General features: G+C 45.7%; 1 protein-coding gene across 3 annotated transcripts in view; it reads right to left on the reverse strand.

The window, feature by feature from the left end:
* GNB1 (G protein subunit beta 1) overlaps positions 1 to 26,816 on the reverse strand; it is a 112,315-nt gene that overhangs the window by 19,620 nt on the left and 65,879 nt on the right. For all 3 annotated transcript variants that reach the window (XM_030913800.1, XM_030913799.1, XM_030913798.1), the window contains 5 exons: positions 23,364 to 23,466; positions 15,518 to 15,556; positions 12,504 to 12,610; positions 2,831 to 2,894; positions 479 to 641 (listed from right to left, as the gene is read on the reverse strand). In XM_030913800.1, the coding sequence (XP_030769660.1) occupies positions 479 to 641; positions 2,831 to 2,894; positions 12,504 to 12,610; positions 15,518 to 15,556; positions 23,364 to 23,420 (430 nt within the window). In that variant the 5' untranslated portion in view covers positions 23,421 to 23,466. The remainder of the gene's footprint in view (positions 1 to 478; positions 642 to 2,830; positions 2,895 to 12,503; positions 12,611 to 15,517; positions 15,557 to 23,363; positions 23,467 to 26,816) is intronic.

Raw genomic sequence — 26,816 nt, forward strand, 5'->3', positions numbered from 1 at the left:
TCAGAAGACTTCTGGCCATTACTGTGACTTTTATTTGAACCAGTCTCATTAATAATGATTGATAATGCCAGGCACAGTGGCTCAGGCCTATAATCCCAGCACTTTGGAAGGCTAAGGCAGGCAGATCATGAGGTCAGGAGTTCAAGACCAGCCTGGCTAACACGGTGAAATCCCATCTCTAATAAAAATGCAAAAAGAAATTAGACGGGTGTGGTGGCGGGCGCCTGTAGTCCCAGCTACTCAGGAGGCTGAGGCAGGAGAATGGCGTGAACCCAGGAGGCACAGCTTGCAGTGAGCCAAGATCGTGCCAATACACTCTAGCCTGGGCGAGAGAGCAAGACTCCACCTCAAAAAAATAATAATAATAATAATGAATTAATTAAAAAATAATGACTGATAAAAGGTGAATATCCAAAGCATATAATGTACTCCGGCTAAACAGCTGTGTCACTTGAAGGTTATGAACAAGGATGGGTACCTGTGTGTCCTGCCAGCTCACGACTCACGCGCACGTTCCCCTCACGAGTTTTCAGATTGTAAATGGAGCAAATGTTATCCAGGCCACCGCAGGCCACATAGTTCCCAGAAGGGGCATATGCACAGGTCATGACCCAGGAGGAGCGCAGAGGGATGGCGTGGACCTAATGACAGAAACACAGATGATGCAAACACCTTTATGTTCAAAAACAACACTGACACTAGGATTTTCTCATCTCCAACTTTCACTGCATAGGAGGTAACAGAACAAAATAAGAGCCAAAATTATCTAGAGAGTAATTCCCATGAGTGGCCACTCAGGTGAAGCCTATTAATGAGAAGTCCAGTGCTGCACATGGGATTCAAATTCAATCCACACAATCCAGTTTTACTAAAGTCACGACTTACGATTAGGTGGGGACTTAACAGTAGAGCTGCCTACTCATCAAAACTACATTATTAGGTGGGGTGCGGTCACTCACGCCAGTAATCCCAGCACTTTGGGAGGCTAAACTGGGCAGATCACCTGAAGTCAGGAGTTCAAAACCAGCCTAGACAACATGATGAAACCCCGTCTCTACTAAATATACCAAAATTAGCCAGGCATGATGGCACATGCCTGTAGTCCCAGCTACTCGGGTGGCTGAGGCAGGAGAATCACTTGAACCTAGGAGGCAGAGGTTGCAGTGAGCTGAGATCACATCACTGCACTCCAGCCTGGGCAATAGAGCGAGACTCCGTCTCACAAGAAAACAAACAGGCTGGGCGCGGTGACTCACACCTGTAATTCCAGCACTTTGGGAGGCTGAGGCGGGTGGATCACCTGAGGTCAGGAATTTGAGACCAGCCTGGCCTCAAATTGGTGAAACCCCATCTGTGCTAAAATACAAAAATTAGCTGGGTGTGGTGGTGGGCACCTGCAATCCCAACTACTCAAGGAGGCTGAAGCAGAAGGGTTGCTTGAACCAGGGAGGTGGAGGCTGCAGTGAGCAGAGATAATGCCATTGCACTCCAGCCAGGGCGGTAAGAGCAGCACTCCGTCTCGAAAAAATAAACAAAAAACCCATACATATTAGAAGGAAAACACTGCATTACCCTGTCAAATGGCTATGAACTTATTTTAAAACAAAACTTTTTTTTTTTCTTTTGAGATGGAGTTTCGCTCTTGTTGCCCAGGTTTGAGTGCAGTGGCGCGATGTAGGCTCACTTGCAACCTCTGCCTCCTGGGTTCAAGTGATTCTCCTGCTTCAGCTCCCTGAGTAGCTGGGATTACAGGTGCCTGCCACCACACCTGGCTAATTTTTTGTATTTTTAGTAGAGAATGAGGTTTCACTATGTTGGCTAGGCTGGTCTCAAACTCCTGACCTCAGGTGATCCACCTGCTTCAGCCTCCCAAGTGCTGGAATTACAGGTGTGAGCCACTGCACCCAGCCGAAAACAAAGTATTTTTACGGAATAACCAAAATGGACAATCCTATAATCTATCCTGCCACATCTCTCCCAGTGTGTTAGATCTGCTGTAATGAATGCAACCATTTATACACATTTAGTATTCTTTATAAACTGAATTAACATCTTTTACGTATATGTTTGGACCAATGACAATACTTTTTTTTTTGAGAGTCTCGCTCTGTCGCCCAGGCTGGAAGAGTGCAGTGGCGCCATCTCAGTTCACTGCAAGCTCCGCCTCCCGGGTTCACGCCATTCTCCTGCCTCAGCCTCCCTAGTAGCTGGGACTACAGGCACCCGCCACCGCGCCCGGCTAATTTGTTGTATTTTTGGTAAAGACAGGGTTTCACTTTGTTAGCCAGGATGGTCTCGATCTACTGACCTTGTGATCTGCCCACCTCAGCCTCCCAAAGTGCTGGGATTACAGGCATAAGCCACCATGCCCAGCCAACAATACTTTTTATTCAAAACAGTACAATTTGGATTAAGTCTTGAAAATAACATACATTACACTTTAAAGTATGATGATCTCTCCTAAAAAACTAATAATTAAATGAAAAACGATACTTCTGCACTCTATAAATAAAACATGGAACTTCCCAGACTCTGCTCAAACTGGAATTGAGGTCTCCCAGAAACACAGAAGGTCCTCAGCTCCCACCGGCTCGGTAAGGAGATAACGGAAAATAGCACAACAGCACCTGGTTCAGAGGAAGAGACCGTCACAGGTGCTGGCATGTGACTCAGCTCCTGTCTCACCTGCACAACCTCACTACTAACAAACAGAGCTTGCCACTCCTGCCTTCCCTATCTTGTATTTTGTGATTTAACAAAAAAGACTCCAGAGCTTAAAATACTGTTTCCTGGGTGGGTTTTCCAAGGAAGGGAATTTTCCAGTCCCTACCTTGTTGGTGGTGTAGCTGTCCCAGATGATAAGTTTACCATCCTGCGAGGCACTGACGAGAAGCCTGGAGGGACAGACAAAAGCATACCTATCAGTACCACATAACACAGAAAGTGTACAAGGGCAACAGACCAAAACCCAGACTCTGGTGACTTATGTGCTTCCATATTACATGTGCTTCAGACAAAGCCACTTATTTATAAGAAAAAAAATCTCTGGTCGGGCACAGTGGCTCATGCCTGTAATCCCAACACTTTGGGAGGCCGAGGTGGGCAGATCACATGAAGTCAGGAGCTCAAGACCAGCCTCGCCAACATGGCGAAACCCTGTCTCTACTAAAAATACAAAAATTAGCTGGGTATGGTAGTGCGCGCCTGTAATCCCAGCTACTCGGGAGGCTGAGGCAGAAGAATTGCTTGAACCTAGGAGGTGGAGGTTACAATGAGACAAAATCATGCCACTGGACTCCAGCCTGGGCAATAGAGCAAGGCTCTGTTTCAAAAAAGAAAGAAAGAAAGACAAGACAGAAAGAAAGACAGGAGGAAGGGATGAAGAGGAAGAGGAAGAGGAGAGGAGAGGAGGAAGGAAAGGAAGGCTCTAAATGTCAGACCAACTTTAAAAGCATGAACAAAAACACTGTTACAGACTACAGTTGAGAGTGGAGAGTGCATGGCCCCAACCGAATGCAGGCCACATCACCCCTGGCACCCATTCCCTTTGTCAGCCGAGACAGGCTGACATCATTTCATAAGTGCTTCTGTTTGGTTTCATTACAACTCAAATTAGAGGCTCAAGTCTTTAACCCCAACACTGGGAGGCCAAGGTAGGTGGATCACAGGAGTTTGAGACTAGCATGGCTGGCATGGTAAAATCCCATCTCCACTACAAAAATACAAAAACATAGCTGGGTACGGTAGTGCATGCCTGTAATCCCAGCTACTCAGGAGGGTGAGGTGGCAGAACTGCTTGAACCCAGGAGGCAGAGGTTGCAGTAAGCCAAGATGGCACCACTGCACACTAGCCTGGGCAACAGAGCGAGACCCTGACTGGAAAAAACAAAAACAAAACAAAACAAAACAAAAAAAAACCGAAAAAACAAACCACTTTTAAGACATTCCAAATTCATGAAACATTTCTCACCCAAAATACCCCATGAAATTGCCCCGACTGAGCTAAAATTGGAATCAGGGTCTCCTAGAAACCAAAGGAGGCACTCCCTCTTCACCTGCTTGGTAAACAACAGCACCACTGCGCCTGGTCCGGCAGCAGAGACCAGTAACTATCACAAATTTTTCTTTTTTTTCTGAGATGGAGTCTTGCTCTGTTGCCCAGGCTGGAGTGCAGTGGCACCATCTCAGCTCACTGCAAGCTCTGCCTCCTGGGTTCCCACCATTCTCCTGCCTCAGCCTCCGGAGTAGCTGGGACTATAGGCACCCGCCACCTTGCACAGCTAATTTTTTTTGTATTTTTAGTAGAGACGGGATCTCACCGTGTTAGCCAGGATGGTATTGATCTCCTGACCTCATGATCCGCTCACCTCGGCTTCCCAAAGTGCTGGGATTATAGGCATGAGCCACCGCACCTGGCCTTTTTTGTTTTTGTTTTTGAGACGGAGTTTTGTTCTTGTTGCCCAGACTGGAGTGCAATGGCGTGTCGGCTAACCACAATCTCTGCTTCCTGGGTTCAAGAAATTCTCCTGCCTCAGTCTCCAAAGTAGCTGGAATTATAGGCATGTGCCACCACGGCCAGCTAATTTTGTATTTTTAGTAGAGACGGGGATTCTCCATGTTGGTCAGGCTGGTCTCTAACTCCTGACCTCAGGCAACCTGCCCACCTCAGCCTCCCAAAGTGCTGGTATTACAAGTATTGAGCCACTGCGCCCAACCATCAATTTTTTCTTTTTTTTTTTTGAGACGGAGTCTGGCTCTGTCTCCCAGGCTGGAGTGCAGTGGCTGGATCTCAGCTCACTGCAAGCTCCGCCTCCCAGGTTTACACCATTCTCCTGCCTCAGCCTCTGGAGTAGCTGGGACTACAGGCGCCCGCCACCTCGCCCGGCTAGCTTTTTGTATTTTTCGTAGAGATGGGGTTTCACCGTGTTAGCCAGGATAGTCTCGATCTCCTGACCTCGTGATCCACCCGTCTCGGCCTCCCCAAGTGCTGGGATTACAGGCTTGAGCCACCGCGCCCGGCCAATTTTTTCATAATTATTTCCTTGCTCTGGCAACTGTGCTCAGTTTGGAATCCACGTGTTGAAAAGGAGCTCCATACTACAAAGGAAAATATGAATAAGGAGCAAAAGAATTTCACCTTAGCAGGCGAGTAAGGTGGGTGAAAATAACTCCTGGGAACCACAGTTGCTCATGAGAGGCCCTAAGGAACTCTGTAACACAGAATGCTGTTTCCAATGAAGAGCAAGAAGGTGCTACTGTTGGATGCAGAGATATCTGTCAGTGCGGTAAATGATGGCATAAGGATTTTTACTTTTAAGGATTTTATCAAATGAGGGTTTTGTTTTTGTTTTTCTGAGACAGAGTCTCCCTCTGTCACTCAAGCTGGAGTGCACTGGCATGATCTCGGCTCACTGCAAACTCTATCTCCTGGGTTCAAGTGATTCTCATGCCTCAGTCTCCCAAGTAGCTGGGATCACAGGCATGTGCCACCACGCCTGGCTAATTTTTGTATTTTCAGTAGAGATGGGGATTCCCCATGTTAGCCAGGCTGGTCTCCAACTCCTGGCCTCAAGTGATCCGCCTGCCTTGGCCTCCCAAAATGTTGCGATTACAGGCGTAAGCCACGGTGCCTCAAAATGCAGGTTTTAACTATTTCAGCTGTGAACATATGTGACTTCTTAAAGCTGACCCAAAGCTGGAGTAACACTCTCTCAAGTTTTGTTGATAACTGACACTTTTAATATCAAACTAGATGTTTTGATACACTAAGTACTAACTTTCTTTACAAAGGTGTCAATGAGTTTAACAAATAAAAGCCTTTTCACCTGCAATTTATTACAAAATTTATCACAGAACTAAAAACTAAGTGTAGGCTCCCATCCTATTATTTTTCAGATGCTATTATTATTATTATTATTATTATTATTATTATTTTGAGACAGAGTCTCACTCTGTCATTCAGGCTGGGGCAACATGGCACAATCTCAGCTCACTCCAACCTCTGCCTCCCAGGTTGAAGCAATTCTCATGCGTCAGCCTTCCCAGTAGCTGGAATTACAGGTGTGCACCACCATGCCTGGCTAACTTTTTGTATTTTTAGTAGAGACAGGGTTTTGCCATGCTGGTCTCGAACTCCTGAGCTCAGGCAATCTGCCCACCTCGGCCAGGATTACAGGCGTGAGCCACTGCACCCAGCCTTCAGATGCAATTCTTAAAGCAAACTTCTCAATCCAGGTTGTCATCAACATATTAAACACTGAAAATTATTTCTATGTAATGGTATAAGGTTCCCTCTCTAGCTCTATTTCTGCCCAGCCCTTCTGAGACTTTCTGTTGAGTATCAGAGCTGATCTAAAGCAGCTCATCCTCCTAGATTAGGAGGATCACCTTTACAGATGTCTCCCGGTCAGAGAGCTTAATAACTGCTGACTCCCAGAGAGATTAGGGACATGTAAGCTGTCGACTGATCCTCCAGAAGGTGAGAGAAGACATGCCTCCTAGTCCCAGATCAGAGAGCTGTTAAAGAGCTGGGTTCACGTTGCCTGCTAGTGCCTTTACCTACTCAACAATCAATTATCTGAGGTGCCACTCACCTAGAACATAGAGGCAAGAGCCAGGAAGCAAGCTAAATGGCTCCAGGACCCTGAAAGTAGCTGTCAAAAGTCAAAACACCTAACGCCCTTCATTTTACTCAAAGGAGAGAGGGTGGTGGCTCATGTCTGTAACCCCAGCACTTTGGGAGGCTGAGATAAGAGATCGGTTAAGTCCAGGAGTTTGAGACCAACATGGGCAACATAGGGAGACCCGGTCTCTACAAAAAATATTTTTTTTTTTTTTTTTTTTTTTTTTTTTTTGAGACGGAGTCTTGCTCTGTCGCCCAGGCTGGAGTGCAGTGGCCGGATCTCAGCTCACTGCAAGCACCGCCTCCAGGGTTCCCGCCATTCTCCTGCCTCAGCCTCCTGAGTAGCTGGGACTACAGGCGCCCGCCACCACGCCCGGCTAGTTTTTTGTACTTTTTAGTAGAGACGGGGTTTCACCGTGTTAGCCAGGATGGTCTCGATCTCCTGACCTCATGATCCGCCCGTCTCGGCCTCCCAAAGTGCTGGGATTACAGGCTTGAGCCACCGCGCCCAGCCCAAAAAATATTTTTAAAAAATCAGCTGGGCACGGTAATGTGCACCTGTGGTACCAGCTACTCAGGAGGCTGAGGCAGGAGGATTGCTTGAGCACCACAGTTCAAGACTGCAGTGAGCTAGGATCGCACCACTGCATTCTAGCATGGACAACAGAGTGAGATCCAGTCTCCAAAAAAAAAAAAAAAGTCACCTTTTAGTACAAACAAATATATTGATAAACATATTACAAATGTACATCTGATACGTTAATACATACATACATAACAAGTAGTCATTGTGGGCCTCGCGTGTAGTTTTTTTTTTGTTTGTTTTTGTTTTTTGAGACAGAGTCTCACTCTGTCACCCAGGCTGGAGTGCAGTGGTGCAATCTTGGCTCACTGCAACCTCTGCCTCCTGGATTCAAGCAATTCTCTGCCTCAGCCTCCTGAGTACCTGGGATTACAGGTGCCCACGACCAACCCGGTTAACTTTTGTATTTTTGGTAGGGACGGGGTTTCACCACGTTGGCCAGGCTGGTCTCAAACTCCTGACCTCCGGTGATCCACCCGCCTCAGTCTCCCAAAGTGCTGGGATTACAGGCGTGAACCACGGTGCCTGGCCTTTCATGTAGCTTTGTGTTTTGTTTTGCTTTTTGAGACAGAGTCTCGATCCGTCACCCAGGCGGGAGTGCAATGTGTGCGCGCATGCGTGCATGTGTGTATATATATCTATACCTGTATCTATGTATTTTGAGACAGAGTCTCACTCTGTTGCCCAGGCTGGAGTGTAATGGTGCAATCTTGGTTCACTGCAACCTCCACCTCCTGGGTTCAAGCGATTCTCCCACCTCAGCCTCTTGAGTCGCTGAAACTACAGCGTTCGCCAACACACCTGGCTAATTTTTGTATTTTCAGAAGAGATGGGGTTTCACCACGTTGGCCAGGCTGGTCTCAAACTTCTGAACTCAAGGGATCCACCTGCCTCGGCCTCCCAAAGTGCTGGGATGACAGGTGTGAGCCACCGCGTCTAGCCTCATGTAGTTTTGAAAGACAAACTAGGCCGGGTGCAGTGGCTCACGCCTGTACTCCCAGCACTTTGGGAGGCTGAGGCAGACAGATCACGAGGTCAGGAGATCGAGACCATCCTGGCTAACGGTGAAACCCCTTCTCTACTAAAAATACAACAAAAAAAATGAGCTGGGCATGGTGGGGGGAGTCTGTAGTCCCAGCTACTCAGGAGGCTGAGGCAGGAGAATGGCATGAACCCAGGAGGCGGAGCTTGCAATAAGTCCAGCTTGCAGTGAGCTGCCACTGCACTCCAGTCTGGGCAACAAGACTTCATCTCAAAAAAAAAAAAAAAAAGAAGGAAGGAAGGAAGGAAGGAGGAGGGAGGGAGGGAGGGAGGGAGGGAGGGAGGGAGGGAGGGAGGGAAGGAAGGAAGGAAGGAAGGACAAATTAGAAGTCATTTCTACTGTTTCATAGTGTCCATAAATCAAACACACACAGTGAAAGAACTGGTATTCATAGGCTGGACGCGGTGGCTCACGACTGTAATCCCAGTACTTTCGGAGGCCGAGGCAGGCAGATCACGAGGTCAGGAGATTGAGACCATCCTGGCTAACATGGTGAAACCCCATCTCTACTAAAATTACAAAAAAATTAGCCAGGCATGGTAGCAGGCGCCTGTAGTCCCAGCTACTCAGGAGGCTGAGCTTGCAGTGAGCCAAGATCACACCACTGCACTCCAGCCTGGGTGACAGAGTGAGACTCTATCTCAAAAAAAAAAAAAAGAACTGGTATTCATAAATTATACCTTTAAGTCGTGAAAAAAGTCTTAAGCAGTAACATTTGTTTATGAAGGCAGGAAATATGAAGATTAAAGAAAATATATACCCTCCCCCCTCTGTCATGGGGTGGGCGGCAGGGGGAGGGATAGCATTAGGAGAAATATCTAATGTAAATGACGCGTTAATGGGTGCAGCAAACCAACATAGCACAGGTACACCTACGTAATAAATCTGGACATTGTGCACAAAAAAAGAAAAAGAGAGCTTATGGAACAAGGATAGATATACACACACACACACACCCTCCCCCCAAAAAACCTCTTTTGGACCTTAAAGAGGCAAACACTAGCCTATCCAGAAACAAATGACTATTTAGAACAAGCACTCTCTAGAAGGCTCTGGAAAGCAGAGGTTCTCCATAATATTATTTTGGTTTTCTCATGACTGTGCAATTATACAACAAATGCCATGCACCTAGCACCCTGTCCAAGAACAAGGACCAATGTGGCACCCCAGCCTCCCACAGGCCTCACTGAACACCACCTTGCTCACAGAGTGGCCATGACTCTGAACTTGGTCCTGCTTTGTCAGCCCTTGCTTTTCTTCCTTCTAATCCTGGGGCTTTCAAGACACAAAGTGTGTTTGAGACAGAGGGATCATAAAGTCTCCCATCCAGTGATCTGGTGGGGCCTGAGCCCCACCTCCACTGCTCAGGTCACACACCCATCTCTTAGGTTCCTGAACAACCTGCCAGCAGGTCACTCTCATCCCTTCCAGACTACCCAGTCCAGAGCCCGGCTGGTGAAGGAGACACATTACTTGGCAGTGCAGTGCTCTGAGTACCCGAACACTACCCAGCAACAGCACTGTCCACTCCAATAACCTGCCTGATCTGGACACCAATGTTCCCACACATGGACGAAAGGCCCCAGAGGTAGCATATTATTTTGTTTCGCAACTACTTTTGACAGTAAGTTCTAACATAGATAGACTAGTAACAACATTTTCTTTTTTTTTTTTTTTTTTTTGAGTCAGATGTCACTCTGTCACCCAGTGGCGCAATTTCGGCTCACTGTAACCTCTGCGTATCTCAGCCTTCCAAGTAGCTGGGACTACAGTCAGCATGCCCAGCTAATTTTTAAATTTTTAGTAGAGATGGGGTTTTGCCATGTTGGCCAGGAGGCTGGTCTCGAACTCTTGACCTCAAGTGATCCACCCACTTCAGCCTCCCAAAGTGCTGGGATTACAAGGGTGAGCCACTGCACTCGGCCAGAACATATTTTTTTTTATTGCTTTTAATTTTTTTAAAGGAATAACTTTGAATTCACAAAGTATATACTTATTTACTTAGAGACAGGGTCTCACTCTGCCATGCAGGCTGAAACACAGTGGGGTGATCTCGGCTCACTGCAAGCTCTGCTTCCCTGCCTCCTGGGTTCAAGTGATCCTCCCACCTCAGCCTCCTGAGTAGCTGGGACTCCAGGTGCACACAACAACAGCTAACTCATTTTTGTACTTTTTGTAGAGAAGGGGTCTCGCCATGTGGCCTAGGCTGGTCTTGAAGTCCTGGGCTCAAGCCATTGCCTGCCTTGGCCTCCCAAAGTGCTGGGATGAGAGGCATGAGCCAATGTGCCTGGTTATTTATTTATTTTGAATATTTAAAACAATTTTTGACAAATAATTATATATACATTTATGGAGTACAATGGGATATTTTCATATATATCCACCTTGCGAAATAAATAAGCTAATCAACATACCCATCACTTCCCATTTTCTCGGTGGTAGCAACACTTAAAGTCTACTTTACTAACAATTTTGAAACACACATTATGATGAACTACAGTCTCCATGCTGTGCAGCAGATTTCTAAAATTTATTCCTAACCAAAACTCTGTACCCTCCGAACATCATTTCCCCACTTCCCCACCCTCCCCTTCCCACTTTTATTCTTTCTGACTCCTGCCGTCACTGGAACCATCATGTGAGCTCTCATTTGCATATGGAATTGTATGGGATACTATATAGAACAAACTAAAGATAGAATCTTTTGTTCTCTAGCTGTTTGTGCTCTAAAGCAGACAATTTCACCAACAAAGAAAAAGCCAAGCAGAAAATTCCACGCTAACAACGGAATACAAAGAAATACTACTCAAAGAAGGGTGTGTTAAAAATTGTTATGTCAGGTGCTTGAACGAGCATGTCATAGTTACACAAATCAAATAGTATTTTATTAAATTATTTGGATAGAACAGGCAGCAAGTAAGACTTTGTAATAGCCTCTAAATCAGAGTGTGGGGTCACAGAAGTGAGATGCCTGGTGGAGAAGCAAGGCATATAAAGTACAAAAAATAGGCTGGAAGTGGTGGTGGCTCACACCTATAATCTCAGCACTCCGGGAGGCCGAAGTGGAAGGATCACTTAGGGGCCAGGAGTTTGAGACCAGTGTCAGCAACAAAGGGAGACCCTGTCTCTATAAAAAAAACCAAAAATATTAGCCAGGCATGGTGGCACATGCCTATGGTCTCAGCCACTTGGGAGGCTGAGTATGAAGGGTTGCTGGAGCCTAGGAGGTCGAGGCTGCAGTGAGATATGATCACACCACTGCACTCCAGTATGACTGACAGAGTGAGACCCTGTCTCCAACAACAAAAAAAAAGAGGCCGGGCGCGGTGGCTCATGCCTATAATCCCAGCACTTTGGGAGGCCCGGGGGGTGGATCACGAGGTCAGGAGATCAAAACTATCCTGGCCAACACGGTGAAACCCCGTCTCTACTAAAAATACAAAAAAATTAGCCAGGCGTGGTGGCAGGCACCTGTAGTTCCAGCCAGCCACTCGGGAGGCTGAGGCAGGAGAATGGCGTGAACCAGGAGGCAGAGCTTGCAGTGAGCCGAGATCGCGCCACAGCACTCCAGCCTGGGTGACAGAGCGAGACTCCGTCTTTAAAAAAAAAAAAAAAAAAAAAAAAAACAGAAAGGAAAAGAAAAGAAGAAATAGGAGCCCATGAAGGGAATTATCTCTGGGGATGGTAAACCAAAGGAACGCAGGGCAGACAGGCCAGGTGAGAGAACGGTGAAAACAGCTCATGGCGCGTTCCCGTGTGTCTGCTACAGTAAAGCACACACAGCACGATGCTGTTCTAAGGCTCAATACACTTAATCTCTCAGGATCCTCGGGGAAGGTTCGGTGATTTCCTGAGCCAGGGCACTGAAATCACAAGAGGGCGAGGGCCAACCAGCCCTGAGAAACAGGCACAGAGAGGTAACTTCCCCAAGTTCCCATAAGTAGGATACAGTAGAACTGGGAGGACAGAGGTCTAGAAACTGAAAGAGATGTAAGAAGGGAGAAAGAAAAGTCAGAACTTCTATTAATGTGACTCAGTGAAGAAATGGCAGTGTCCTTTCAGCCCAAGTAAGTGGAAACTGGACAGGGAATATGGATCTGTGAGTGCTGCATGTGGCATACCCAGAGTTCTGATCCAACTTCCTAATGTTTTCACTGCACAACACAGCAAATGGGTTTGTTTAGGTTATTTACCCCTAGGAAAACAGAGCAGCCCCTGAACATATCAAGCAGCATCCTGCTCATGCCCACGCCTACCTGGAGTCTGTGCCCCAGTGCATGGCGTATATCTTGGCCAGGTGCCCCCGCAGTGTCCTCCTCGTGCGCATTTGGATTCTTCCCACTGGGTCAATGTTGTTTGTGATCTTGAAAATAAAAACATTTCTGTAACTTTAACATCTGTGATTAAACGACTCTCCTCATCTCCCATCCCTGTCAAGGCTGTTGGCTCGCCCACTGTGCCTACCTCTTGCCAGCCCTTCCCAGAGTTCCCCAGTGGCTTCCACTGTGGCATTCTGCACTGAACCCCTTCTGCACCTCTTACCGAGTCTTAGTCTGGCTGGTCATCAGGAACCTGTGTGCCCTGCCCTCCAATGCACGCACACGAACACGGCCAGCCTTGAAGCCCTTGCTGTGCTCTTCCTGCCTCCTTCCTCCTCTCCCTGTCCATCCAGGACCAGCTCCTCCTAGGTCTCTGAATTCTTTGAGAACTCACAACTCTTCTTCCTGACACCACACAGATGTCCCACACCACAATTTAATAGCTGGTTCCTACATCAGGCTATGTGTGGGCCAGGATGACACGTGCTTCTGCATGACCATCACTTGTAGCACTAGCTGTACACACACCAGCTGAGCCCACCCTACATACAGACACTGATGTTAATGGGTTCAGGATGGCAAATGGAGTAAGTGGATCACAATAGCGGGGTTTTAAAAATGGACAGTCCAAAGTGCTTCTCAGAATTGAAATTCAGGTAATTCTATGTAGCCTAATTTTTTTTTTAACTTGCAATTTAACCTCAATAAAGTGCATCCCCTAAAACATCTGGACAATGTAAAAAACTTAATCATCGGCTCAAGCCTGTAATCCCAGCACTTTGGGAGGCCGAGACGGGCGGATCACGAGGTCAGGAGATCGAGACCATCCTGGCTAACACGGTGAAACCTCGTCTCTACTAAAAAAAATATGAAAAACTAGCCGGGCGAGGTGGCGGGCGCCTGTAGTCCCAGCTAGTCGGGAGGCTGAGGCAGGAGAATGGCGTGAACCCGGGAGGCGGAGCTTGCAGTGAGCCGAGTTTGTGCCACTGCACTCCAGCCTTGGCGACAGAACAAGACTTCGTCTCAAAAAAAAAAACAAAAAAAAAAAACAAAAACTTAATCATCTTCAGAAGTATGAATATAGTTTTTCTTTCACATTTCTGTCCAATTCTTTGGACTTTATTTTTATTATCTTCTTTTTTTTTTGAGATGGAGTCTCACTCTGTCGCCCAGGTTGGAGTGCGGTGGCGCGATCTCGGCTCACTGCAAGCTCCGCCTCCCAGGTTCACGCCATTCTCCTGCCTCAGCCTCCCGAGTAGCTGGGACTACACTGCCACTACCACGCCTGGCTAATTTTTTGTATTTTTTTCAGTAGCTTCACCATGTTAGCCAGGATGGTCTCGATCTCCTGACCTCGTGATCTGCCCGTCTCGGCCTCCCAAAGTGCTGGGATTACAGGCTTGAGCCACCACACCCGGCCTTTTTTTCATTTTTGAGATGGAGTTTAGCTCTGTCTCCCAGGCTGGAGTGCAGTGGTGCAATCTTCGCTCACTGCGACCTCCGCCTCCCAGGTCCAAGTATATTCTCCTGCCTCAGCCTCCTGAGTAGCTGGGATTACAGGTGTGCAGCACCACGCCTGGCTAATTTTTGTATTTTAGTAGAGATGGGATTTCACCATGTTGGTCAGGCTAGTCTTGAACTCCTGACCTCAAGTGATCCACCTGCCTCAGCCTCCCAAAGTGCTGGGATGGACTTCATTCTTTTAATAAGGTAAAGTTCACATAACATCAAATTAACCATTTTTAAGTATACAGCTCAGTGGCATTTAGTACACTCACAGTGTTGTGCAACCACTGCCACCATCTGTTTCCAAAACATCTTCATCATTCAAAAGGAGACCCGACATTGATTTAGCAGTCACTCCCTGTTCTTCACTTCCTCTCCCTCTCTTCCCTAGCACCCCTGCTGGCCACTAGTCCACTCTGATTCAATGAATTTCACTGTTCTAGATATTTCATATAAATAGAACCACACAATACACAGTCATTTCTATTTGGCTTCTTTCACATATCATAGTATTTGGGGGTTTATCCATGTGGTAGCCTTTGACTGTACTGAGGTCCATTTAATGGCTGATAATACTCCAGGGGGCAGACACACCACAATTTGTTTCTCCACTCATTCATTTATGCACATTTTGGTTGTTTCTACATTTTGGCTATTGTGAATGGTGCTGCTACAAACATCTATGCACGTGTGTTTGTTTGAAAACCAGTGTTCAATTCTGTTGCGCATATATTTACAGGTAGAACTGCTTAGTCATGCAATAATTCTATGTTTAACTTTTTGAGGTATTACCAAATTGGATATTAGAAATCAAAGTTCTGAGGCAGATTCTGTTAAGGAGAAGAGCTTCAAAATACCTTATTTTAAGACAGTAACAATATTTTACAACTATTACCCTCTGTAACAGGTAAATAATTATTTAAGGCTTGAGATATCTCCTTTTTATCTCAAAAAGCCGCTCCATTTCCTATGCCTACCATCAGAACGACTTCTTTTTTTTTTTTTTGAGACGGAGTCTCGCTCTGTCGCCCAGGCTGGAGTGCAATGGCCGGATCTCAGCTCACTGCAAACTCCGCACCCCCGGGTTTACACCATTCTCCTGCCTCAGCCTCCCAAGTAGCTGGGACTACAGGCACCCGCCACCTCGCCCGGCTAGTTTTTTTGTATTTTTTAGTAGAGACGGGGTTTCACCGTATTAGCCAGGATGGTCTCAATCTCCTGACCTCGTGATCCGCCCGTCTCGGCCTCCCAAAGTGCTGGGATTACAGGCTTGAGCCACCGCGCCCGGCCAGAACGACTTCTTAATAAAAGCACTCCACACAGAGGCTTGGCATCCTCACTGTGCAGGAGAGAATCCGAGCAGAGCCCTCCCGAGGCTCCAGGTGTGGGTGCTGTGCCAGCCTCCTCACAGGCAGATGGCTCTGCGTGACTCAGTGGGCTCTTACCTGAGAGAGAGTTGCATCTGCACATGCTTTCCTGGCGTCCTGGGAAGCAAGGACAGTGAGAAATTAGCAACATTTCAGATACATTCAATCTTAGGTCCACACATACCAAAGTTTCAAAGAGAGCTTTCCTAAGCTGTCAGGAGTGAAAGCAGAATGTGAAAGAATGCCAGAGTCTCCTCGCATCTCAACACCCCATGATCTACTGCCATCTGTGGACTGTTCAGGCCACGCTGAACAGAGAATCAGTAACACCCAAATCTGTCTAAGGCCTGCAGCACAATATTCCTGGGGCCCCACAGCTGTGGTCAGCACTGAGGAGACCAAACTGCAAGCTGGGGTAGCACCCAAACACCCTAGGACCTGGTGCTGCCTGTGCCCTCACTGTTGCACAGGTTGGCACACATGTCTTGCTGTTTTTACAAAGCCCATCTAGGGTCAGGAAGGTTGTGGCCCAAAGAAAAAGTATAAAAAGGACCAGATATCCAGCCCAAAAACCTTTTCTTCAGATTGCATTAACTAAGTACTTTGTTGTCAAGAGAAACAATCATTAATTCTAAATTCTATGGAGGGCGCGGTCTCACGTCTGTAATCCCAGCACTTTGGGAAGCTGAGGCAGGAGGATCGCTTGAGCCCAGGAATTCAAGACCGGCCTGGGCAACAAAGTGAGACCTTGTCTCTACTAAAAATAACATTTAAAAATTTAAGGAAAACAGGCTGGACGCGGTGACTCACACCTGTAATCCCAGCACTTTGGGAGGCCGAGATGGGTGGATCACCTGAGGTCAGGAGTTCGAGACCAGCCTGGCCAACATGGTGAAACCCCGTCTCTTCTAAAAATACAAAAATTAGCCAGGTGTGGTGGTGCGTGCCTGTAATCCCAGCTACTCAGGAGGCTGAGGCAGGAGAATCGCTTGAACCCGGGAGGCGGAGGTTGCAGGGAGCCGAGACCATACCACAGCACTCCAGTCTAGGCAATAGAGCAAGACTCCATCTCAAAAAATAATAATAATAATAATAAATAAACAAATAAATAAAGGAAAACGAAGAAAAATAAGTAAATTCCATGGAAAAAGAGCAAGGGACCTGAAGCCAGACAATCAGATGCACATGAGCCTCTCTGCTGCTCTCGTTTCTCCTCTATCCATGGCCTGTGGAAGCAGTAAGCACTGTGAAGGGACCCACCAATGCCAAAGCAAATGTCTTCATTACTAAGGGATCAATGTTACTAGAAAACAGACCTGGAAATCTCAAAAGAGAACGTATGTTTATAATAGGAAGATACCATAACGGAAAATAAAACAATGGCTTTAACGAAAAAAGGTTTAAAATTTGAGTGTGGGTATACTTTTTTTTTTAATCACAATAATTTTTTTTTTTTTTTTTTTTTTTTTGAGACAGTCTTGCTCTGTCTTGCCCAGGCTGGAGTGCAGTGTTGCGACCTCAGCTTACCGCAGCCTCCACCTCCCAGGTTCAAGTGATTCTCCTGTCTCAGCCTCTTGAGAAGCTGGGACCACAGGCGTGTGCCACCACACCCAGCTAATTTTGTATTTTTAGTAGAGATGAGGTTTCACCATGTTGGCCAGGCTAGTCTAGAACTCCTGACCTCAGGTGATCCGCTCACCTTGGCCTCCCAAAGTGCTGGCATTACAGGCGTGAGCCATCCCGCCTGGCCTTTTTTTTTTTTTTTTTTAAACTATGTATTTGTTTATTTTTATGACAGGATCTGGCTCTGTTGCCCAGCCTGGAGTGCAGTGATGTCATCACAACTCACTGCAGCCTCGACCTCCTGGGCTCAAGTGACCCTCCCACCTCAGCCTCCTGAATAGCTGGGACTACAAGCATGCATCACTATGCCCAGCTAATTTTTATTTAGTTAGTTAGTTTTTTTTTTTTTTTTTTTTGAGACGGAGTCTCGCTCTGTCGCCCAGGCTGGGGTGCAGTGGCCGGATCTCAGCTCACTGCAAGCTCCGCCTCCCGGGTTCACGCCATTCTCCTGCCTCAGCCTCCCGAGTAGCTGGGACTACAGGCGCCCACGACCTCGCCCGGCTAGTTTTTTGTATTTTTTTTTTAGTAGAGACGGGGTCACTGTGTTAGCCAGGATGGTCTCGATCTCCTGACCTCGTGATCCGCCCGTCTCGGCCTCCCAAAGTGCTGGGATTACAGGCTTGAGCCACCGCGCCCGGCCTTAGTTAAGCTCTTATTGGTCATTCTGCTTATAATTAAGACACACACAAAAACCGAGTATTTCTATGCAAGCAGTAACATTTGGAGTAACGGGGATGAAGAACACTTAGAGTAGCAAAAGCCTTTTTGTCAATGACTGTTACCTGGCAAGTACCGAGTTTAATATTTGTTTGTGAATACTATTCTTGTTGATGTTATAGCCTTTGATTTTAAAACATCATAAGAAAATTTAAAACGGAGAAAATAAAACAAGAGATTTAAGCAACTTCCCCCTGGTTAGTATTCAAAGACTAAAATGAGTTTCTTAAGGTACAGTGTAACAGACTGTGCTGATACTACTGTTCAACAGAAGGAAAAACTACTGTAAAAACAAAATACAGATAACTTCAATTCAATCTTTATTTTAGCCAATAACCAGCTTATGTAACTGAGTGCAGCACTCTGGAGAACAGACATCTTCAACTTTTAAAACTGTAGGAAGAAGTCTTTCAAGGGAAACAAGCTCTATAACTGTTTAACAAATAATAAAATCTTCAAGTTCCTTCAGATTAATTTCTAGTTTAATGGACTCCTGCAGATACATATTATGATGTCCACTTAAACCAGAGATGAACATATCCAAGCCATTTATCAGTTGATTTCTCATCCTTTTTGGATTTATGTCAAATGACACAGTAACACACTTACTTTGGGGTTTCATCCCAAATTAAAGCCTGGGCCCTGCTCAGCGTGGAGTTGCTGAATGTTTTGGACCAGGCATCCAGTGCAGCTGCCTCTCACATGAATGGACCCTGCTCCCTCGCACTGGCTGGCATGCCGCTCCAGAACACATCTACACCTGTGCATCCTGCGGAACTTTTCTTACTCTATCAGCTACTCTGTGTATTTTAAGGCACATCATGTTTTACTCAGCATCCCTTTGAGAGCCTGTGTTTCCTCAATAATAATCAAAAGAAGCATGCAAGATCCTTTAAGGGTCTCTTGGCTGAAAAACGAATCTAAGAAAGAAAACAACCCCTTTTAGAATCATCTACAATTTCTTGTTTGACTCACTATGCTCTGCATTCTTCAACAAGCATGTATTCCTTGGGCAATCAGGAAAAAATGTTCTACATTTTAAAAATAAGTCTTCCTTTACCATTTGGGGTAAAAGGACTTCAACAGCTGTTGCTGTCCCTGTCTCGTGCAAAGGAACTAACACAGCGCGGTTCCTGGCACTTCAGAGACAAAGCAGCTAGGCGCCTCTTCTAGTGAACGTCCCGCTACGGGGGCCATGAGCTGCATGTGACTGCTGAGCACAGGAAATGGAACCAGGAGAACTGGGAGAAAAACTCTGTCAAATATTTCAATTAAAATGTATTAATTACATATTGAATAATAATATTTTAGATATATTGCCTTAGATAAAATTTGTTGGGCCAGGCGTGGTGGTTCACACCTGCCAGCACTTTGGGACGCCGAGGCAGGAAGATCCCTTGAGCCCAGGAGTTCGAGACCAGCCTGAGCAACATGGCGGACTCTGTCTCTACAAAAATAAAAAAAAATCAGCCAGGTGTGGCAGCATGCTCCTGTAGTCCCAGCCACTCGGGAGACTGCAGTGAGCTGTGATCGCACCACTGCTCTCCAGCCTGGATGACTGACAGAGACCCTGTCTCAAAACACACAAACAAAAAACTGAAAAAACCTTGTTAGGGTTAATTCCACCTGTTTCTGTTTCCTTTCTTTTTATTCTTTTTAAAGAGACAGGGTCTTCCTACCTTACACAGGATCGTCCTCAAACTTTTGGGCTCATGCAATCCTCTTGCCTTGGCCTCCCAAAGTACTGGGATTAAAGGCATGAGCCACGGTGCCCAGCCATATCTCCTTTTACTTTTTTTTTTTTTTGAGACAGAGTCTCGCTCTGTCTCCCAGACTGCAGTGTGCAGTGGCGCAATCTTGGCTCACTGCAAGCTCCGCCTCCCGGGTTCACACCATTCTCCTGCCTCAGCCTCCTGAGTAGCTGGGACTACAGGCGCCCACCACCACCAACCACGCCTGGCTAATTTTTCTTTTAGTAGAGACGGGGTTTCACCGTGTTAGCCAGGATGGTCTTGATCTCCTGACCTCGTGATCCCCCTGCTTCAGCCTCCCAAAGTGCTGGGATTACAGGCGTGAGCCACCGTGCCCGGCCTCTTTTTACATTTTTTATGTAGCAACAAGAGCATGTGGGGAATGTCACGTGACATTCGTGCCAGCCCAAGAGGGAGCCCCCTGTGCAAGAAGGCCCTGGGGAATTCACAATGTGACAGGGCCCAAACCTCGGGAGGAGGTGCAACAGCTCCTTTTGGCCTTAATTTTTAAAATTTGGTTGTCTTGCACCTGTGCCATACAAGCTCTTTCCATCTGCTATGAATAGATTCAAGTCTACTATTTGTGAACAATTTACAGCTGTCAGAAAAATGAAATTTCTTCAAATAGGCCAAATCACACTACTATTTAAGACATTTTCAGGATAAACTTTAAAATTCTGATTTCTAGGCCCTGCATGGTGGCTCACGCCTGTAATCCCAGCACTTTGGGAGGCTGAGGAGGGCGGATCGCAAGGTAAGGAGATCGAGACCATCCTGGCTAATGTGGTGAAACCACATCTCTACTAAAAGTACAAAAAATTAGCCGGGTGTGGTGGCAGGCACCTATAGTCCCAGCTCCTCAGGAGGCCAAGGCAGGATGAACCCAGAAGGAGCTTGCAGTGAGTTGAAATCGCGCCACTGCACTCCAGCCTGGGTAAGAGAGTGAGACTCTCAAAAAGAAAAAAAAAAAAAAAAAAAAAAAAAAAGCTGATTTCTTTTTTTTTTTTTTTTTTTTGAGGCGGAGTCTCGCTCTGTGGCCCGGACTGGAGTGCAGTGGCCGGATCTCAGCTCACTGCAAGCTCTGCCTCACGGGTTTATGCCATTCTCCTGCCTCAGCCTCCCGAGTAGCTGGGACTACAGGCGCCAGCCACCTCGCCTGGCTAGTTTTTGTATTTTTAGTAGAGACGGGGTTTCACTGTGTTAGCCAGGATGGTCTTGATCTCCTGACCTCGTGATCCGCCCGTCTCGGCCTCCCAAAGTGCTGGGATTACAGGCTTGAGCCACCGCGCCCGGCCTGCTGATTTCTGTAAGAAGAAATATAGTCTCAAAAGCAGGTGGTAAACAGCTGAGTGTGTTTTGAACCCTTCAAAAGAAAACCCAATTAGATTATTATTAAACAACAACATAACAGTTTGCTTTTCTTTTTTACATGCCAAAAACCATGCTGACTTAAACTGCAGAAGCTTAGAAGCTTCAGTAAGTCAGGCAAAATTTGAATATCTTTTGATTTTATTTAAATAGGTATTTCAGAGAATAATTTTATATCAAACTATATATTTCAGAACACATTTATTAATTCTGGGGGAGGGGACATGTTAAACAAGTCTGATCGGAGCAAACTTAAAAAAATCTAAGTCTTCCCTATTAAGATCTTTTCCTTATATAAGATCTTTTAATTGTTAAAATTTGAAATCCTTACAATAGAGAATATTTTGTTTTCTCTTTGGCTGTAAATCTCAGAGAATTCCATTATTTTTTCTCAAGTTCAGGAACAAAGTTGCCTAAAATGATATTGGTGTTTCTTTCTCCAAATCCTGGTGGGCTTTCTAAACATGTAATTGGCTGTTTAAAAGGAAATATTAGGCTTCATCCTTGCACTGGAGTCAGAAAAATAAACTGTATTTTATTTTATTTTATTTTATTTTTATTTTATTTTACTGTATTTTGAGAAGGCGTCTCACTTTGTCACCCAGGCTGCAGTGCAGTGGTGCGATCACAGCTCACTATACCGTCTCGACCTCCTGGGCTCAAGTGATCCTCCCAAGTAGCTCGGACTGCAGGTGTGCACCACCATGCCCAGCTTATAAACTGTTATTTAGATACGTACTGAATGTCGTCAGCTTCCCGTACAGTGACACTCTGAAGAACAGCTAAAGCTTGACAGAGCAAACAAGAATAAGACAAAGCTCGGCCGGGCGCGGTGGCTCATGACTGTAATCCCAGCACTTTGGGAGGCCGAGACGGGCGGATCACAAGGTCAGGAGATGGAGACCATCCTGGTAACATGGTGAAACCCCCTCTCTACTAAAAATACAAAAAATTAGCTGGGCATGGTGGCGGGCACCTGTAGTCCCAGCTACTCGGGAGGCTGAGGCAGGAGAATGGCGTGAACCCGGGAGGCGGAGCTTGCAGTGAGATCGCGCCACCGCACTCCAGCCTGAGCGACAGAGCAAAACTCTGTCTCAAAAAATAAATAAATAAAAAGAATAAGAGAAAGCTCTTACATCAAATGGACAAAACCTAAAAACATACTGAAGACCTGGTTTTTCCTGAGAAGTCTGCCTCTTTTTCTCTTACTCTTCACATCAGTGGTTTCAGAAAGGAAATATACTTGCATTAATTGTTTCTCTATAAAATATTTACTATAAGTACTGCTTCACAAAAGTAGGAGGAGCAGAAGGAATTCCATTTAGACCTACTGTTCCTCACTTTTCAGAAAGTTATGAGGCAAGAGAATTGTTTGAACCCAGGAGGCAGAGGTTGCAGTGAGAAGAGATAGCGCCACTGCACTCCAGCCTGGGCACAACAGAGCGAAACTCTCTCAAAAAAAAGTTTATGAACTCTGCAATTTAACATCCTGTATCAGTCACAGACTGAAATTTAATGTTTCAGAATTCTGTGAAAGGTATTCTTTTCACAGTGCAGTTTATTTACACACGGTTGTTTTTATCTTCAATTTTTGTTATTTTTCAGGGTCTTGCTCTGTCGCCCAGGCTGGAGGGCAGTGGCGCCATTGACTCACTGGCACCTCCGCCTCCCGGGTTCAAGTGGTTCTCTGACCTCGGCCTCCCAAGTAGCTGGGACCACAGGCCACACCGCCACACCCAGCTAATGTCCTCCCGAGGAGCTGGGACCACAGGCCACACTGCCACACCTGGCTAATGTTTACATTTCTTGTAGAGATGGGGTTTCACTATGTTGCCCCAGCTGGTCTCAAACTCCCGACCTCAAGTGATCTGCCCGCCTAAGCCTCCCAAACTGCTGGGATTCGAGGCGTGAGCCCCTGTACCCAGCCGCTATCTTGGATTTAGATATATCTGCTCCACCTAGGAGTCTATCAGAAGCTGTAGATTCCAATCATCACTGCTAGGGAAGATCTCCTTTCAAAATTAGGAAAAAAAATACATCAGATATACCTGAAATACTTTTTTTTTTATTGTTGTTAATACTCTTATTTTTAAGCAAGATTTCTGCTGTCAATAGTCTCAATATTCAGGAGAAGGAGGCAGATACCACAGTTTGATCAGTGGCCCAGAGTATAACAAACAAATTTTCAAGGTTATGATAAAAAATGCAAAAGACACTTATAAATTCTATAGAGACATCTGGTGTATATTCAAATAACAAATTGTATACAGAAAGCAAAATCCCGAAAACAATGTACTAGGCCAAGTATCTAGATCTATAATTAGTACACCCTGGGCCAACTAAGATTCAATTTCAATATAAAACACAGAACAAGTCATCCTGTAAATCATTTTTCCTAAAACAAATTCCAACAGCTAACCTAAAACTCAAATGATTAATAAAACCAAGCACACACAACTACATACTCGAATCTGGTTTTTAAGTTGCTCGGCCTCCTGCCGTAACTGGTCAAGCTCACTCATCTTCTGATCTTAGTGCTCTTCGATGCCACCTCCAAGAATGTGAGATCTGAAACAGAAAGACAAGCACAAACAATAAACAACTGTTGAATAATTTAAGGAAGCAGGTTAGAAAAGTAAATTGAAAGTTTAAGGTGGGCACGGTGGCTCAAGCCTATAATTCCAGCACTTTGAGAGGCCGAGGCGGGCAGATCATGAGGTCAGGAGTTCGAGACCATCCTGGCTAGCACGGTGAAACCCCTTCTCTACTAAAAATACAAAATAAATTAGCCAGGCACGGTGGCGGGCGCCGCTAGTCCCATGCTACTCTGGAGGCTGAGGCAGGAGAATGGTGTGAACCCAGGAGGCAGAGCTTGCAGTAAGCCAAGATTGCGCCACTGCACTCCAGCCTGGGCGACAGAGCATGACTCCATCTCAAAAAAAAAAAAAGGAAAATTTGAGAACTATGGTCTCATTACAAATCAGAGAACTTCAGCATTCATCAGAACTTATAAAATGCCTAAGTAGGGCCAGGTAAATAAAATATAATTATGATTATTTACTGGCTTTGCATAATATTACAATGTCTAAAATACTAGTCAACATAAAAAGAAAAATCTGTTAAGCATTTGACATTTAGACCAGGTGTGGTGGCTTACACCTGTAATCCCAACATTTTGGGAGGCCAAGGCAGGTGGACCACTTGAGGTCAGGAGTTCAAAACCAGCCTGGCCAACATGGTGAAACCCCGTCTCCACTAAAAATACGAAAATTAGCTGGGCATGGTGGTGCACGCCTGTAATCCCAGCTACTTGGGAGGCTGAGGTAGAAGACTCGTTTGAACATGGGAGGCAGAGGTTGCAGTGAGCCAAGATCACACCACTGCATTCCGGTCTGGGTGACAGAGTGAGACTCCATCTCAAAATAAAAAAAATAAAACCTGACATTTAGGATAGCTATCACATGCAGACCTAGAGGAAGTTACTGCAGGGAATGGGGGTCAGTGGCAACCTGGCAACCAAGAATCTCAAAGCCACCTCATCTCAGTAATCTTTTTTTTTTTTTTTTTGAGACGGAGTCTCGCTCTGTCACCCAGGCTGGAGTGCTGTGTTCAGCTCACTGTAAGCTCCGCCTCCCAGGTTCCCGCCATTCTCCTGCCTCAGCCTCCGGAGTAGCTGGGACTACAGGCGCCCGCCACCGCGCCCGGCTAGTTTTTTGTATTTTTGGTAGAGACGGGGTTTCACCGTGTTAGTCAGGATGGTCTCGATCTCCTGACCTCGTGATCCGCCCGTCTCGGCCTCCCAAAGTGCTGGGATTACAGGCTTGAGCCACCGCGCCCGGCCCATCTCAGTAATCATGAACCGCTACTGGTCAAAAGCTGTCAGGATGCTCGCATGGCAATCCTAAGAGCACACAGGGTGGTGTCCAGCAGTTTTTTGGCTCAGGGACAACCCACTCTCCCACCCAGGTGAGCCGCGGGGTCCCAGCAGGCTCAGAAACAACACCTTAATCCTTACAGGTACAGGCTAAATCAGGCTCAGTGCAAGCCGCCCTGCCTGTTCACCCTACTCATGTTAGACAATATTCCTGAAATCAGAGTAAAAACTAACTCACCTTGTTAAACAACAGACTTATTTTCCCAAGAGAATGTCATAAATGGAGGCTGTGTTTCTGACCAAGATCTTGGCTGTTAATCGTTAAATATGACTGAAGTATAACAAAGCTGAGGATACAGTTGCTAATGTCTTTAATCCCTTACAATTAGCTCTCATATGCAAGTACGGCTTATGCAAGCACTTCAATTTCCTATATAAATTACACAGAGGATCAATTTTACCATTATAACTTTCGTGTAAAAGTCAAAAGGTTAATATAATATACATCAAAATCTAATTGACAGCAGTTATTTTCTTGAGATCAAAACCCACCTGTGGGAAATTATCCGATGACCTAAGCAGCTCAGCTGTCACAGTTTCCAGTCTAAACTTTCCTAGTGTGCATAGAGGAATTCGAATGACCTACAGAATAGATACTTGATGTCTACAATCCACGAACAAGAAAGGCCTGCAAGGCATGCGCCATGACATGAGCGTGCAGACCAGGCATCCTGTTGCCACCGCTCTCTGGAGAGGCAGGGTGCACGGCAACACAGTGTCAGAAATAGGTGTTTCTAAAGGCATTATTTTAAACGGATGTTTTAATCACGAGGAAAACTTCACTAAGGGAAAATACCTTAGTCCTCCCTACACACATGGAGCATCACTGGAATTAGGTATGGACAAGGTCACACCTCAAGGGCAGTTTATTCTTAAAGGATAAGACTGGTTAATTCTCTCCCTGGTTTTCACATATAAATTCTAAGGACTACAACTTATGAATGTTAATGTGTGGAACAGTAAGAGTGCCAGGACAATATGAGTAGTGTCTCAAATGGATTCTGTTCGGATGCCTTCTGCCTTGCATTCTTTCTGCATGCCCTGACACTACTCACTTGTATTTCACACATGATTATGTTATATTATGTACACAATTTTACAGAGTTGGGGGTAGTTTTGTTTTACCAGCACCCCCCATGCATAATAGAGAATTGTTCTTAGTCTGTAAAGCTACTTTAATCCTTCCAAAATCAACATGAAGAAAACAAGTTAATGTTATGAAGTACCCTGAATTAAACTGCTTTAGAGTTTCTGATCCTAATTTAAACACTATAAAGTAAAGCTAATTTTTATATATGGGACTAAAAACAACAAACTCCTGGGATCTGGGGAAAGAGAAAAGCATGTTCTGAGATGCCTCAAAAATGATGTTCCAGCTGGGGACGGTAGCTCACGCCTGTAATCCCAGCACTTTGGGAGGCTGCAGAGGGTGGATCATCCGAGGTCAGGAGTTTGAGACCAGCATGGTTAACATGGCAAAATCCCATCTTTACTAAAAATACAAAAATTAGCCGGGCGTAGTGGTGCATGCCTGTAATCCCAGCTACTCGAGATGCTGAGGCAGGAGAATCGCTTGAACCTGGGAGGTGGAGGTTGCAGTGAGCCAAGATCTCACCATTGCACTCCAGCCTGGGCAACAACAATGAAACTCTGTCGCAAAAAAAAAAAAAAGAGATGTTCCTTGTGGCTGGAGGGTGGTGGGTGGGGGTTTAAAGGCTGAAATTCCATCATTAGGTGGGATAACTCCTGAAATCTTATATACTGCTTTTAATTAGGTGTTCTTTTTACGTATTATACAAGAACATGTACACAACAATCACCCAGCTATATGTCGAGACTAGAGAAACAAATTTACCAAAAATCTAAGTATCTTCAAAATGAGCTCAACATAACTTTGTGAACTCACAAAATTTCAGAAGTAGTAACACCAAAACTTGCTAACTTTCATCTTTAGTCCCATGAAAAGAGAACACAACCAGATGGA

The sequence above is a fragment of the Rhinopithecus roxellana genome, chromosome 12 (genome assembly GCF_007565055.1).
Source record: "Rhinopithecus roxellana isolate Shanxi Qingling chromosome 12, ASM756505v1, whole genome shotgun sequence".
NCBI classification, from domain to species: Eukaryota; Metazoa; Chordata; class Mammalia; order Primates; family Cercopithecidae; genus Rhinopithecus; species Rhinopithecus roxellana.